This window comes from Puma concolor, chromosome A3, assembly GCF_028749965.1.
Source record: "Puma concolor isolate L17-30 chromosome A3, mPumCon1.1.hap2, whole genome shotgun sequence".
Lineage (NCBI taxonomy): Eukaryota > Metazoa > Chordata > Mammalia > Carnivora > Felidae > Puma > Puma concolor.
This window is the reverse complement of record NC_141669.1, coordinates 116,417,412-116,433,799: the sequence shown is the minus strand read 5'-3', so window position 1 is coordinate 116,433,799 and position 16,388 is coordinate 116,417,412. Positions and strand designations below refer to the sequence as shown.

The window sequence follows — 16,388 nt, the reverse complement described above, 5'->3', positions numbered from 1 at the left end:
TATAGTATACCTGAAACTAATATAACACTGTATGTTAACTATAATGGAATTAAAATTAAAAAAAACAACTTAAAAAAAGCTGGACATTAAAATATGCTACTTACCTAACTATAATAAATATAAAATAAGGAATAAACCCAGTGAATGAACTGCCAGACCTCTACACAGAAAACTATGAAACATTATCAAAAAATCTTAATAAGACTTCAGTGAATGGAGGGCTATACCATATTCATGGATAGGAAATTTTAATAAAGATTCCCTTATTAGGGGCTCCTGGGTGACTCAGTTGGTTAGCATCCAACTTCGGCTCAGGTCATGATCTCACAATTTGTGAGTCTGAGCCCTGCACTGAGTGAGTTCAAGCCCCACCTTGGGTGAGTTCAAGCCCTGCTTTGGGATCTGTGTTGACAGTGCAGAGCCTGCATGGGATTCTCTTTCTCTCCCTCTCTCTCTGCCCCTTGCTCACTTACACCCTCTCTCAAAACAAACAAAAAGAGATTCCCATATTAATGTATAGATTTGATACAATCCCCCCAAAAACTCCCAGGACCGTTTTTTGTTTGGTTTGGTTTGGTGGAATTTGCAAAGTTTTTCTAAAATTCATTTGGAAATGCAGAAGTTTAAGACTAGTCAAGACAGTCTTGGGGAACACCAGTAAAGAAATTATTCTATCATGTATAATAATTGTAACAGTATGGAATTGGCAGAAAGACATACTAATAGACAAATAGAAAAGAATGGACATTCCAGAGTCAGATCCACATGCAAACAATTGGTTAATTATAAAAGTGAGGAATTAACTGTCTTTTCAGGACATGATGCTAGGTCAACTGAATATCTATACAGAGGGGGAAAAAAAGGTAATTTGACATCATGCCATACCCCAAAATCAATTCCAGGTGGACAACATAGACTACTTTGCCACTAGCCGCAATTAATTAATTCAATTAACAGTGAATAAAATTTAAAATTCAGGGCATCAGACATACTAGCCACATTTCAAGTGCTCTGGAGCCACATGTGGCTAGTAGCTACCATACTGGACAGCACATCTAGAGAACAGTTCCATCACTGCAGAATGTTCTATTGGACAGAACTGTTCTAGAAGAAACCATAGAAGAATATCTTCATGAATTTATGTAAGAGAAATGTTTTAAACAGAATTTAAAAAAGAAGATGTTAACTGGGTGCCTGGTGGCTCAGGCAGTTAAGCATCAGACTCTTAATTTCTGCTCAGGTCACGATCTCACAGTTCGTGAGTTGGAGCGCCACTTTGGGCTCTGCGCTGGCAGCACAGAGTCTGCTTGGGATTCTCTCTCTCTGTCTCTCCCTCTCTGTCTCTCTCTCTCTCCCTTTCTTTCTCTGCTCTTTCTCTCTCTCTCTCAAAATAAATAAATAAACATTAAAAATTTATAATTTCTTTTTTTTAAGGTTTATTTATTTTTGAGAGACAGAGTGTGGGTGGGGGAGGGGCAGAGAGAAAGGGAGACACAGAATCCAAAGCAGGCTCCAGGCTCCAAACTGTCAGCACAGAGCCTGACATGGGGTTTGAACCCACAAATCATGATCATGACCTGAGCTGAAGTCAGATGCTTAACTGACTGAGCCACCCAGGTACCCCAGACATTAGACATTTTAAAAAATAAAAGGTATTAACTATAAAGGAAAAGAAAACTATAAAACTATGAAAAACTGGACCTCATTAAAATTAGGAACTCCTTTTCAACAAGTAACACTATAAACAGAGTAAAAATACAAGATGCAGAATGGAATAAGAGCCAGGACTAGCGTGAGGCAAGTGAAGTACTTGGTGTGGACACAAATTTTTAAGGAGGTGCCAAAAATTCAGTAATCAAGACAAGCAAGATATTAATGTAATATTTTTACAAATAAATATTAATGCCAAAAAACCCCCATGATGACCAAAATATCAAAATTTTAAATAAAGATAGGATCAGTATTTCCATTGTTTGCTTCTTTTAAAATGTTTATTCATTTTTGAGAGACAGAGTGTGAGTGGTGGAGAGGCAGAAAAAGAGGGAGACACAGAATTCAAAGCAGGCCCCAGGCTCTGAGCTGTCAGCACAGAGCCTGACATGGGGCTTGAACCCACAAACCATGAGTTCATGACTTGAGCTGAAGTCAGGCACTTAACTGACTAAGCCACCCAGGCACCTCTCTGTTGTTTTGCCTCAAGCTCCAATGTGACTTGAAAGCATTATGGGAAATGATACTTGCAACACGTACACAAGTATCTAATATTTAAAGAATTCTTATAGACCAATACAAATGTCAGACAATCCAACAGAAGAACAGGCTCAAGACTTGAATATTTCACAAAACAAGATATCCAAATGGCCAATGAATATGTAAAAAGATGTTCAACTTTGTTATTCATCAAGAAAATTAAAATTAAAAACAAAAGCATTCCACAAAATATCCACCAAAATGGCTAAATGTAAAAGAGACAACACCAAGTGCTGGTGAGGATGTAGAAAAAACAGAAGTCTCAGACATGGCTGGTGGGAGTGTAAAATGATTTTGGTCTTGGGAAAATGACTTTGAAAAACTGGCAGTATCTGTTAATATAGAACTTACACATGTCCTATGACCCAGCAATTCCACTTCTAGATAACTCAACAGAAATATATTCATATATTCATCAAAAAACTATTCAAGAACGTTTTCAGTAGAACTGTTCATAATGGCCCTCAACTGGAAACCTAAACATCCATTAATAAGGGGATGGATAAACACATTGTGGCATACTAATTCATGAAATACCATACAAAGAGAATAAGCAAAATATTACTACATAAAATAAACAAATCTTATAAACCCAGGATTAAGCAAAAGAAGTCACACATTTAAAAAGTACATACACACATATATATATAAAAAAGCCCCCCAAACAAGCAAAACTTAATCATGGTGTTAGAAGTCAAATTAGTGGTTACCCTTGGAAAGAAAGGGACTTAAAGGGCCTGAGGGTGTTCTGGGTGCTGATAATGTACTATTTCTTTTTTTTTTTTTTTAATGTTTACTTATTTTTGAGAGAGACAGAGACAGAGTACGAGCCGGGGAGGAGCAGAGATAGAAGGAGACACAGAATCCAAGGCAGGCTCCAGGCTCTGAGATGTCAGTATAGAACTTGATGTGGGGCTCAAATCTACAAACTGTGAGATTGTGACCTGAGCCAAAGTCAGATGCTTAACCGACTAAGCCACCCAGGTGCCACTGATAATGTCCTATTTCTACGTCTAGGTTCTGGTTTCCTGGGTGTGTTCACATGGTGAAGACTTTTTTGCTCAACAAAAACAGAAAAACTTTCAATGAAAACTTTATTTAAAAGAAAATAAAAATATTTCCAGACTATTCAGGAGCTCAGAGAAGGAGATGAGGATTTTAAAAAGCAAGCAATGAAGTGATAAAGTCAGTTACCACAACGTACTCTCTCTCTCTCTCTCTCTCTCTCTCTCTCTCTCTCTCTCTCTCTGACCTGGTTCTCTCTACCCCAGCTAAGGCAGATAGTTTTGGGTGTCATCTTATCCACAAGCATCCTTGCAAGTAGGGGAGGCTAGTCTTTGCTTTCCCATTGGATGCACAGGATGGCAGCCCTGAGCAGCTCAATGACTAGATTAAAGCCTCACAGGCAGTTAAGGTAGATGCAGTACCAGAAACTGGTCCCTTCATTTCTGCTCCTGAGCTTTGTGAAAGAGGACCCCTGTGAGCCTGACCACTCTGAGGCTAGGCTCCAAGCCATGAATGCCTTCACTAGGGTCTAGTGAGTTTTTCTCTGTGTCCCTAATTTAAAGTGATGGTGATGATGGAGATGGCCTCTTAATTTATTTCACAGTTGAACCCACTTAAAGCAGATAGCCAGTCAGTCAGCACTGCATACACTTCCCTGGATGCAAATGTCAGGTGGTGCAACTATAGGACATAAGGAGTCAATTTCAAATAACCGCTTTTTTCCCTTCTAAAAGCCCAATTACTGACAATTGAATGAGGCCCCATGGCACTTGAGAGCAGAATAAACCAAGGGAAGATTAAAACATGTAACGCCTGGGATTCCGTCTGCAACAACTATTTCTAAACAAATGAATAGAGTCACACTTCTCATCCTTTCTTCTCTTAAACAAGATTCAAATTGTGGTTTAGAATGTTTTGAATTTAGTACTTTCGCTTCAAGCTGATTCTTTTTAAAAACACCTGAATATAAAGAAAGACTCTGTAAGCACGGGTTTGGAGAACAGATGGAGACGAAACTGGTGGCTGCCTAGCAGGCAATTTATGGCTGAACCCTGCCTTGTGGGGGCCATTAAAGGGGCTTATGGAACTCTCCACCCTCTGCCACATTCCCACTTTTCTTCTTTTTCCTCAAGATAGCTGCCCTATGAGCAACACACAGACCTCTAGGGGCTAGAGGGATTATTTTGGCCCCCAGACCCAGCTACGCAGGTATTTAAATAGGATATACTATAGCTTTACAGTTCTTTCCAATTTTCTCCCCAAAGTCTCAATAAATCTTCCCTATCCAACTGAAGTCTGCTTTCTCTCAAATCATAATCTACTTCTCTGTATATATTTTCCCCTCTGAATTATATTCTTTCTTATTTCAATCAAAGATGAGACTCTGGGCTCTCCCTATCCCTCACCCCTTATCTGATTTTTTAGTTCCTATTTTCTATTTCTCTTTTATAAGAACTTCTTTCTCTTTTTGACTAGGGTCCTGGCTCTGGTTCTTTACGTCTTTTGCCCAACTCTGAATACTTGGCTTCTTTGCTTCCCTCTCCTGGACTCTAACGGCATCTTTGTTAGAATGCTTACCCATCCATATGCAGAAGTGCTTGGAAGAGACCAACATGCATGGTGTAACCAAGAGATGGGGCAAATTTTAGGTTATTTTAACTTTTGAGATTCCTCCAGAGTTCCTTGAAGAACCAAAAACAGCCCTTCTCCCAGAAAGACTGCATTCTAACTCAGAGCCAGTTACACAAAATGGGGGTTATTGCACTCGACAGCAAAACAGCCAATTAAAAGTAATTGTCTCAATCTGGGTTATACATTTCCTTATATCCTTGAATTTTCAGAGCCCCAAGGTAATAGAATCCCGAATGTAGTTTCCTAGACCACAGGTCTGCCTTTCAAAGCCTCAACCTGACAGATACTGAAACCAAATACTTCAGCCTACGATTTACTTCTTTTGGGGTAAGGGTCGATCTCCTTTCTACATCTGTCTGACAGGATGTTTGAGTGACCAAATCAAAAGGCTATAATGGGCCCCCATTCCTGATAATTACCTTTGCATGGGGCTTTCCTGCCGAAGATTGTGCCCAAAGTGAAGCCATCAGTGTTTAGTGTCCCGATCCTTAATCAGATCCCTGTGGTTTAAGCAGAGAAGATGCAGACACTCTCCTTACCTTCAACGTGAGTCAGTGTCTTTTCCTTTATTTTCAGAGCAGTTTGACCAAAGGAACTATCGCATTCTCAGGGCACAGCCTGGTTAGGAGATTTGTAACTTCATGCTTCCAGGGTTCCATTTCTCCCTGGATTTGCTCTTCATATTGTCTGTGTTGTCGGCTCATTGCAACATGGCCGCTCCTTCCATGAAGGTTCTTGTTTCCCACATGTATCTCAACAGAGCCCTGAGTTCTGGCACGGTGAAGGGTAGAGACCTAAAGCCCTCTCTTCTCTGGTGCCATCTCACCTATCTGCCTACAAGGCATGGGCAGTGGCCAGCTGCTTTTACAATAATTTAGGTGCTTAAATATTTAGAAAAATTATGCACCCAAATAAGAAACTGATTCCAAAACTCCAATTAGTGGAACATGCCAGGCAAAAATCACCTAGGCACCAAGGCTTGGGGGAAATTTTTACTATAGAAGAAATGAACAAACAAAAACCAGAAGATGTAAAAGAAGAAGGAAGGAGGAGGAAAAGAGAAGAAATTGAGTCCATAGATATACTAAGTATAGATATCGTACTGTACCAAAACACCCGCTGAGAAAGAGAAAGAGATTTCTTCTTCCCACACTGGGGCTCACCTCTCACTATACAGGCCCCTGTCCCAGGAATCGTCAGTAGCAGTTCTGTGGTCAATAACAGATAATTCCAGATCAAAAGAAGGGTTCTGAAATCAAGACGTTGTTTATAGATCAATGATTCTCCAAGTGAATCCGGGGATCTCTGGTGGGTCTGCAAGATTCTTCCAATAGTTTTGTGGGCTGGGTCAAAATGCAAGACACAGAAGTGTGTTGGGTGTTTTTTTCCCCCCCTTTGAAACATATTTTCCACTGCGGATTTCAATCAAAACTTAAAAGAACCAAAACAAGCATGTTTAAAGGAATATAAAGGAATATAAATAATTGACAGGAATTCAGCAAAAACACCTCAAAAATGTTTTCTTTTGTTTGCTGGCTTGTTTATTTAATCCACTAAACAGGTAAGATTCTTTTGTTCTGTTAAAGTAGTGTAAGGACTAAAACTCTCAAGACTCACCAGTCCAGATGAAAAGGTGAACCTTACAAAGCATACCTTTTTGAGAGGAGGAAAGGCAGGTCCTTTCTTCCCTGAGTTTCTCATTTCCCAGTGTCATTTACTTCCTGGTCCTCTCTCTCAGCACTGCTTTCTAGTTTAATGTCCACATCTCTGAAGTCAGAAGCAGCCACTGCCAAGAAGAACCCTCCTCTGCTGCCACAGCTGTCTTTACTCAGGTTTCTTTTCCAGGGAGCAGGAGCTCAGGTGTGGGGTGAAGGGGATGTCAATTGAGGCTGCAGCTTGGGAAGATCTGTTTTTCCTCATCCTAGCCCCACAGCAAAAGTTAACCCCAGTAGAGCCTGGACTGCTGGAGAGGACTTTTTGAGTTATTTAATAACCCGATTATTAGCCATAAAGCATGACAAAGCTTCCAGGCCATGAGATAAAATATAATACTTACAGCTAGGTCTGCCTTCCCCTAACAGAGCAGTGTCCATATTCAGCTATTTGTTGGACCAGTTTGTACAGCCATAATTTCTTAGAAGGACTTTAAACAGACAGGCTGCCTACACCATAGGTAAAATAGTGTGGAAGCTCTAAATTGCAATGCACTTGGAGACCTCTAATTGGATTTTGCTGAAGTATGTGCAATATCATTTACCTATCTGTATAATTCTTTCGTGTGTACACAGTGCTCTCTGATAGTTCAGATGCCACCCTGAATTACCCAGATTCTGTTAGCCCTCTTGATCCTTTGGTGCAGACCCACCCAAGAATAAAGGAAATGATGTTCTTCCCACCTTGTTTGATAAGGTGAAAACAACTTGTTCACTCTTTCAGTGTGATTGGGGGAGGGAAAGAAAAGAAAGGAAAGAAAGAAGGAAAGAAAGAAAGAAAGAAAGAAAGAAAGAAAGAAAGAAAGAAAGAAAGAAAGAAAGAAAGAAAGAAAGAAAGAAAGAAAGAAAGAAAGAAAAAGAAAGAAGCCAATCCCAACATCTGGATGGAATTTATTACATACCTCCTCTCTGGGACCCCCTGGTTCTTGAATGTTTCAGCTAATGATTCTTTCTTCCAAAGTCTGCAGTGGCTCAATGACTCAGCCTGCCAGGGAATGATACTTTGCTGCCAGTTACTGCAAGTTGGTTTAAATAGGTTGTCAAGGGGCGCCTGGGTGGCGCAGTCGGTTAAGCGTCCGACTTCAGCCAGGTCACGATCTCGCAGTCCATGAGTTCGAGCCCCGCGTCGGGCTCTGGGCTGATGGCTCGGAGCCTGGAGCCTGTTTCCGATTCTGTGTCTCCCTCTCTCTCTGCCCCTCCCCTGTTCATGCTCTGTCTCTCTCTGTCCCAAAAATAAATTAAAAAAACGTTGAAAAAAAATTTTTAAAATAAATAGGTTGTCAAGATGCTGTAGCTGTGACCAAATCCCTGGCAGGGGGAGGTGGGGCAGCACATGCCACGTGAGCATGCTTACATGTTTCTGTGTGGATACCCAGTGGGAGGAGTATTTGCCACTTCTGGAGAAATTGGAGGTTCTCTACTAATTGCTTGGTGTCCCATCCCTAGAATATGACTCATGCAGTCAAGTCCACAAACATGTTCATGTCTTGAGGAGAAGATCTATGTTTGATTACATTTATGGCTAATGTTTCTGCATCTCTAGGGTAAAGGGAAAGAGTGTCAGCTCTGTCACTTACAAGCCTTAGGATTTTAAGCTCATTTATCTGGTTTCTCTGAGCTTCAGCTTCTTTATCAGTAATGTGGGTAAATAATATCCTCAATGGAGATACAGGGGAATGAATTGAGATAATGGTATGTAACTTGATTGTGGGTTTCCATGCACAGGAACAGTATATGAATCTGGGGTGGCACTTTCTGGCAAAGGAGAACACTGCCTTGAAAAAGGAAGACCCCATAATTATAATGGGAGCCCAGGGAAGGGGTCCAATGATTGCCAAGTACCGCTGTCTTAATGCAACTTTTTTGAGAATATTTGCTCTTAAGGCAGAATGGAAAAGGCACTGAACTGGAAGTTAGGAAATCAACGTTCTAGTCCTGACTCTGGTAACAACAGAGCTAGATAAATTTGGGCAAGTCATTAAATCTCTTTGTGTCTGTTTCCTCATGTATATAACTGTGATACTCATACTTTCCCTTTCCAAAGCATAGTATTATTGTGAAGTTTAAATATGATGGGGTCTATACAAGAAAATATTAAACATATAAAAATAAAAATATAACTTATTTGGGTCAAAACTTCAAAAGAATGCTGCCAACCCAGTAGTGGCTAATACACTCTAGTGAGCTTGTCTGAAACTTAATTTAATACTGTTTTTGTGGCTGACCAGAATATGACTGGCAATGCCTCACTGAACTCACCCAAATAGCCAGTCCCTTGGGTTCTGTGTGTAGTCCTTGAAGGGCAATGAGAAATGATATCAGAAGATGAGCAAAGCCTTGGCTCCAGCTTTTCTAAATCTTCTGTAAGTACGTTTGAAGTTTCTAGTCCCATGTATTTGACGGCTAGCATTTTTTTTAGTGTTGATTTATTTTTGAGAGAGAAAGAGCTGAGGAGGGACAGAGACAGGGGTGAGAACAGATTATCCCAAGTGGGCTCCATGCTGACCACAGAGAGCCCGATGTGGGGCTTGAACTCATGAGCCCTAAGATCACGACCTGAGCTGAAGCTGGACTTAACTGACTAAGCCACCCAGGTGCCCCTAATGGCTAGTATCAAGGGGCATGTTTGGAGCCCAAGGGCTCCAGAAGCTTGCTGTCTGCTCCTTAACATATAGGGGAGCAAGTCAGGGAGTTTGGCAGGCAGGGAAGGGGTCAACCTTACAACTTTGGGAAGCTTAAGACAAACTCCTACCCTCAAATCACTCATCACCCAGAACCTTGTAAACACTCACTTTCAACAGAAGCCCAGAAGGAGAACCATCCTGTTTATCAGATTTTTTGTTTCCTTTCCCATCCAAGAAAATAGTTGTAGAAGAAAGTTAGGAAAACCCAATGTTTCTTTTATTTATTTTGCTTCTGCTTTTTCTTCCATGACCCAGCAAGTTGCAGATCTGCCCTGGGTGAAGAGATTATGAGAGAGGCTTATGAGGCAGGCTATCAACTCTAAGGCACTAGGGTCTACCCCTTTCCTATATCAATGGGCTACCTGGAATATTCCTCCCATTTATGGGTCAGCCTGGGCCCTAAAACAAAGGCATCTCCAACAAACTCTTCTGCATTCACATGGGGGCATGTGAACATGTGAACATAGAACTTTGCCCACAAATGGGCATGCTTTTTTCATGGAGTCACTGAAGCCATGGGTTGGGTTGGGGAATAGGGAGATAGTAGGCAGACAGTGGGAATTGGATTCAACCTTTCCTCAGGTGCCTAGGTCTTGGTCTGCAAAGGAAAAGACACTGCTGGCTACCCCAGTTTCAGGCACGCAGCACCTTCTCCCCAGTTGGTCCATAAACAATCCCTGCTCATAAATCAGTAAGGACAGGAACCCACTGGGACTAACACAAGCTCTCACATTTAACGTCCCAAGCAGATCCAAATCCAGGCTTGCCACACTGGGTCCATGTAGTCTATCCTTTTTGAAGGGGTTATTAGCATGGCTTTCTTTGAATGCTTATGGATTCTCCCTCAGGAGCACCTTGGAAAAATCTAAGACCCCCTCTTAAAGAATATGAATCTGTTTAGATACATGGTAAGCAAGCAGATAAGGGCTGCTTTTTAAAAATATTTTTAAGATGTGGGATATGTCAGTTAATTAGAGACAAGAACAAACAGGGACAGTTTCCATTTTGGGGGCATCTGGTCAGGAGGCTTTTAGGGAATCCTGATGTTCCAGGGAGTAGTAATCCCATTCTTCCAGCCTTTATTGTTTGAACTTCTACCAGTCTGGACATGAGGAGAGTCTGAATGGGCCAGGAGTTCAAGGACAGGAGGCCCCTTAGGCAGGAGGGCTATACTTGTGAGTACAGGTCTGCCAGGATTAGGGTAGGCACCCTCCCCCCTTACCCCAAAAAGCTTGTCCCCTGGCTGGCCCTCCTTCCTCTAGTTTTCCAGGCCCTGTGATCTTTACTGCAAAGCAAACCATATGGTTTTGATTCTGGCTCCTGGCTTACTGAGAGCATTTCATGTCTCCGGTGGCAGGAAGCCCTCTGGCCTCTTTAAGCAACTGCTCTGGCATCTAAAAGAGGATGCCAGCTCTTTTGGATATTCTTTCCCAGCTGGGCATAACAGCCCAACGGTAACATGCAGTGTGGAGGGGGGGGTACATTCCTAAATTCAAAGAGGTGGACTGCAGGTTCAGGCACCTGTGGGTGTCTGTCCAAAGAACTGACATTTCCCCCTCCATGCTACCCCCAGATTTCCGCCTCATTCTATCTCTGGTGAGATAATCCTCCCCAGAGATAAGAGCGCAGGACCTAGTCCTTCTGGAAGAGATGGGGAAGGGAAGTAGTGTCTGACCGAAGGGATCACACAAAATTCTAATCCCATAGATTGGTGCTTCAGTCACCAAGATAGCTGTAGTCAAATTAACGTCAGATGAGCTTCAATGGGATTTGCTAGAAGAAAATTCTGTGATTTGATCAGTAAGGAAGGTGAAGGTTAGAGGAAGTCAATCACTTTTCAGAAGGGATCAAAGATGCTCTTATGTGAAAGGGATGAAGGGATGGTGACAGGCTAAGGAAAACCTGTAAGTAATATTTTGTGTTTTTATATCATGCTTTATAATTTCCAGTCATCTGGTCTTGTCTTGGCCTGCGCATTTGCTGACCTTTCCACTTGGAATGTTTTTTGTTTTTGTGTTTGTTTTTTTTTTTTTTTTTTTTTTTTTTTTTTTTTTAGCAGATCCCCATGTAATTATCTCCTTCTTGTCCTTAGATTTCAATGTCTCCTCCTCAGAGAGGGCTTATCTGACCAACCTCTCTCATGTGATCCCCATTCCACTCCCTGTTATATCACTTTATTTCCTTCCTAGGACTCATCATTATTTGATATTACAGGCAGACCCTATTTTATTGTTCTTTGTGCTTCACTTTATTGTGCTTTGTGGATATTGTATTTTTTACACATTGCAAGTTTGTAGCAACCCTGCATTGAACAAGTCTATTGGCACCATTTTTCCAACAGCATTTGCTCATTTCATGTCTCTATGTCACATTTTGGTAATTTTTGCAATATTTCAATATTTTTCATTATTGTTATATTTGTTATGGTGATCTGTGATCAGTGATCTTTGCTGTTGTAATCATTTTGAGGTGCCACCAACCATGCTTATATATAAGATGGCAAACTTAATTGATAAATGTGTATGTTCTGACTGTTCCACCAGCAGGCTGTTCCCTCATCTCTTTCCCTCCTCTTTCCCTCATGCCTCCCTAATCTCTGAGACACAACAATATTGAAATTAAGCCAACTAATTACCCTACAGTGGCCTCTAAGTGCTCAAGTGAAAGGAAGAATCAGATGTCTCTCACTTTAAATCAAAAGCTAGAAATGATTAAGCTTATTGAAGGGGGCATGTCAAAAGCTGAAATAGGCTGAAACCTAGGCCTCTTGCACTGGTTAGCAAAGTGGGGCGCCTGGGTGGTTCAGTTGGTTGAGGATCCAACTCTTGATTTCGGCTCGGGTCATGATCCCAGGGTCATGGGATCGAGCCTCATGTCAGGCTGCACACTGAGTATGAAGCCCGCTTAAGATTCTCTCTCTCTCTCTCTCTCTCTCTCTCTCTCTCCTTCTGCCCCTCTTCCCCACTTTCTCTCTCTCTCTAAAATTAAAAAAAATTTTTTTTTAATATTACATAAACTTAGTTGATAAAGCAGTGGCAGGGTTTGAGAGGATTGACTCCAATTTTGAAAGAAGCTCTACTGTGGGTAAAGTGCTATCAAACAGCATTGCATGCTACAGAGAAATTATTTGTGAAAGAAGAATCAATTGTGGCAAACTCCACTGTTGTCTTATTTTAAGAAATTGCTACAACCACCCCAACCTTCAGCAACCACCACCCTGATCGGTCAGCAACCATCGACATCAAGGCAAGACCCTCCACCAGCAAAAAGATCAAGACTAGCTGAAAGCTCAGATGATGGCTAGCATCCTTTGAGCAACAAAATGTTTATTTTATTTATTTTATTTTGAGAGAGAGAGTGAGAGGGATAGTGTGCCCGTGTGCATGGGCGTGTGAGCAGGAGAGGAGCAGAGAGCAAAAGGGAGAGAGAATAGCAAGCAGGCTCTGTCCTGTCAGCACAGAGCCCAAAGTGGAGCTTGATCCCCTGAACTGTGAGATCATGACCTGAGCTGAAATCAAGAGTTGGACACTTAACCAACAGAGCCACTCATGAGACCAGACAAAATATTTTTTAATAATGTATGTCCATGTAGAATTACTTTATTTTATTTTAATGTTTTATTTATTTTTGAGATTATTTTTAATAATGTTTTATTTATCTTTATTATTTACTTATATATTAGTTATTTATTATTATTTCTTTGAATTATTTTATTTTAATGTTTTATTTATGTTTGAGATTATTTTTATAATAATGTTTTATTTATTATTTGTGCTGCTGTCAGCACAGAGCCCAATGTAGGGCTCAAACTCACAAACTGCAAGTTCATGATCTAAGCCAAAGTTGGATGCTCAACCGACTGAGCCACCCAGGCACCCTGTACGTGTTTTTTAAAAGACATAATACACACTTAATAGACTGCAATGAAGAGTCTTTTATATGCACTGGAAAACCAAAAAATTCATTTGACTTGCTTTGAGATATTCATTTATTGTGGTGGTCTGGAACTGACTCTGCAATATCCCCAAGGTATACCTGTATCTTGTTTGTTTACTTGTTTCAGTCTAAGTTATACAACCATAATGCGAACTCCATGAAAATATCCCCTCCATCTTGTTCACTGCTGTATCTTCAGTGCCTAGAATAGTGCCTGCGGAGCAGAAGGTGTTTAATAAATATGTGCTGAACAATGGAATACATGAGTGGAGTGTTGAGACTAGGAGAGCTAGCCAAGGAGAGCTAGGTAAAATTGGAATGGTATGCATAGGCCAGAAAGAACAGAAATGATCATGAGAGGAAATTGGGACCAGTAACCAATCTTCTGAGAAGGGGAAATAGAAAGTGAAAATAAAAGAACAACCACATTTTGTCTGATGCCTTCCAGCTTTCATCATAGTCAATAAACCTTTGTTAAGTATTTCCTATGTGCCCAGCATTATGCTAAGAGCTGCGGATACAAAGATGAATGAAATCATAGGTTGAAGAAGAAGAGGAGAGGAAGTAAAATCAGGAGTTGCTCTTCCTTGAGTTCTCAGGCCATTCACTGAGTTCACCATCTGATAAGGAGACACATAAGAAACAACTACATGAAAATGGGTCTTTCAGAAGTGTTATGAAATTCATTAAGGGAACATGTCAGGGGAAACTATAGAGGAGATGACATTTGATTTGGGTCTTCAAAATAAGTAAAGAATTCATCAGACAGAGAGGAAGAAAAAGGGTATTCCAGGCAAGGAAACAGCACAAGCAAAGACATGGAGGCATGAAAGTACTTGTTATGCTTGGAAAACAGCAGGCAGACCAAATTGTTTCCTGAGATGAGAGCAGAGTGTACATGGGGAAATGGCCAGAGATGAGGCTAGAAATATGGATGAAATGAAGTGGTGAAGGGCTGGTCTTATTATGGGCCCTGCTGAAGGATGTGGATTTAGTCATACCAAAACAACCTAGATTCTATAGTGATCTTTCTATGAACCCTAATGAATGGAGTTATGTTAGCAAATTCTCTCCATCTATGACAAAAATCAATCAAAGGACTCTTGGCTTGATGCCCAGAGATCTCAATGCACCTCACAAGTATAGCTTTAATACAGCCCAGCTGAGGGCCTGGGAGAAGTGGTAGGCCAGGATACTGGATACTGGGCCCCCAACTCTCACCCAAGTTTAGGGTGAGATGATTGTGTCCCATCAACTGTCTCACACATAGTGGGTCACTCCCCACTTCCCTTGAACTACAAGGGCTCCACATAGCTCAGGCAGGGGCAGCCGGTGGACAAACTAGGGTGAGATAAGCAAGACATGCATCAAGACTGTAAAATTCAGGAGCGCCTGGGTGGCTCTGTTGGTTAAGCATCACCTTTGCCTCAGCTCATGATCTCACAGTTTGTGAGTTCAGGCCCTGTGTCAGGCTTTGCGCTGACAGCTCAGAGCCTGGAGTCTGCTTTGGATTCTATATCTTCCTCTCTCTCTGCCCCTCCCCCACTCACACTGTCTTTCTCTCTCTCTTTCTCAAAAATGGATAAACATTAAAAAAAAAAAGTTTAGAGGCACCTAGGTGGCTCAGTCAGTTAAGCGTCTGACTTCAGCTCAGGTTATGATCTCACAGTTCGTGAGTTACAGCTCCACCTCAGCTCAGAGCCTGGAGCCTGCTTCAGATTCTATGTCTCCCTCTGTCTCTACCACTCCCCTGCTCATACTCTGTCTCTGTCTCTCTCTTCAAAGTCCTTCCTCAGACCAGGAAATGAGATGGCTTAAACCAGACCAGCTCCTGGGAATTGGAACCTGGATGTACCAGCAACGCCCTCCCCGGTTAATCCAGAACCTAGCAGAAGATGGCAGAGCCTGTTTGCAGCTTACTTCCAATCTGAAGCATATTATCCTGGCACAGGATAATATGGATCTCCACCTACAGTTTGGCCTACTGCCTCTTCCTGGAGAGGCCCCACACTCTGGAACAAGGTATGAGATAGGCTCTTCTTCAGTGTTTGATGGGCTACACTGCTTGATGAATTATGGTCTTATTTTCTGTGGTGTCAGCTATTTTTGTTCTTTGTGAAAGAACGAATTTTTCCCACCTTTCTCTATACTCCCCATCCCAAAAGAATGACCAGGTCCTTTTGTTCTGAAGACCAGGACTTCTCTCACCTCAAGAAACAAACAAACAAACAAACAAACAAACAAACAAACAAACTTCAATAAGTTTTTGTCTTTGAAATCAGTCCAGAGTCTCAGAGGTGACAAAAGGTTTTTTTTTTTTTCTTTCTGAGAGTAAGAAGTGCTTTTAGGATTAGAGGAGGGTGGAGGAGAATTTCCTGAGTCTGGCTCTGGAGCTGATGGTGCTAAAGGGCACTGCAGTCTCCTTGTGCAGCCAGGTCCTGCTCCTACTGTCCCACAGACCCCTGGGATGGTAGAACCATGAGTGATGGGGATGAGTGTGCTCAGGGAGGTGAGCAAAGGCACTGCTATTTGGGAGCCATAGCAGAAGTCTCCATGCCCCTAGCTAGGCTTAGCGAAAATGTCCTAGAATAGACAATTGTCCTGGGCAAAGAGCTCCAAGGTGGCAGGCACTGATTAGAGAGTTTCCCCAAATACCTATAAGCCCCTGAAAAAGGACTAAGGTTGGAGTTTTGGATTTTCTACCCACTGGTGGATGGGAGCCAAGGATATTTAATTTAGAAAACTAAGAAATGCTATGTTTCCGTGACTGTATGTCATGGAACGAAGGGTTACCTGTTAACAGTGTTTAACACCAGCCTTCACCCTTTCCTTTAAAGTATTTAGGTTTCTTGCCTTAAAGAAACCTCTAATTTGATTTGTTAACCTGCCTCTCAGGAGTTGGAAGCTGGAAATGTTCCAGGATATGTGTGTATGGGTGTGCATGCTGCTTTATGAAGTTGCCTATTCCAGTCCCTCTCTTACCAATTCAGTGGGAGCCTAATCAAAGGTAGACTTGGCTAAGGTCCCCTGGAAATGGGAAGAAAGTTTGCTGGACAGAATAGCACACAAAACTGGGATTGCTCAGGACTAGGGCTCCCCAAGCTCAGCTGTGAAACCCATATGCAAGTCTGCACTGCCCCCAGGTGGCCACACCAGAGCTCTGACCCCC

At 41.7% G+C, this 16,388-nt stretch overlaps 1 protein-coding gene across 4 annotated transcripts in view; it reads right to left on the bottom strand.

The window, feature by feature from the left end:
• ASIP (agouti signaling protein) overlaps positions 1–6,723 on the bottom strand; it is a 69,754-nt gene extending 63,031 nt beyond the window's left edge. The window contains exons 1-2 of one of the 4 annotated variants that reach the window (XM_086702016.1): positions 6,541–6,723; positions 6,051–6,136 (exon numbers count right to left, since the gene is read on the bottom strand). In XM_086702016.1, the coding sequence (XP_086558142.1) occupies positions 6,051–6,136; positions 6,541–6,588 (134 nt within the window). In that variant the 5' untranslated portion in view covers positions 6,589–6,723. Of the gene's footprint in view, positions 1–6,050; positions 6,231–6,540 lie in introns of all 4 variants that reach the window. The other 3 variants (XM_086702017.1, XM_086702018.1, XM_025932418.2) reach the window with 3 other exon arrangements.
• Positions 6,724–16,388: the final 9,665 nt, after the last annotated feature.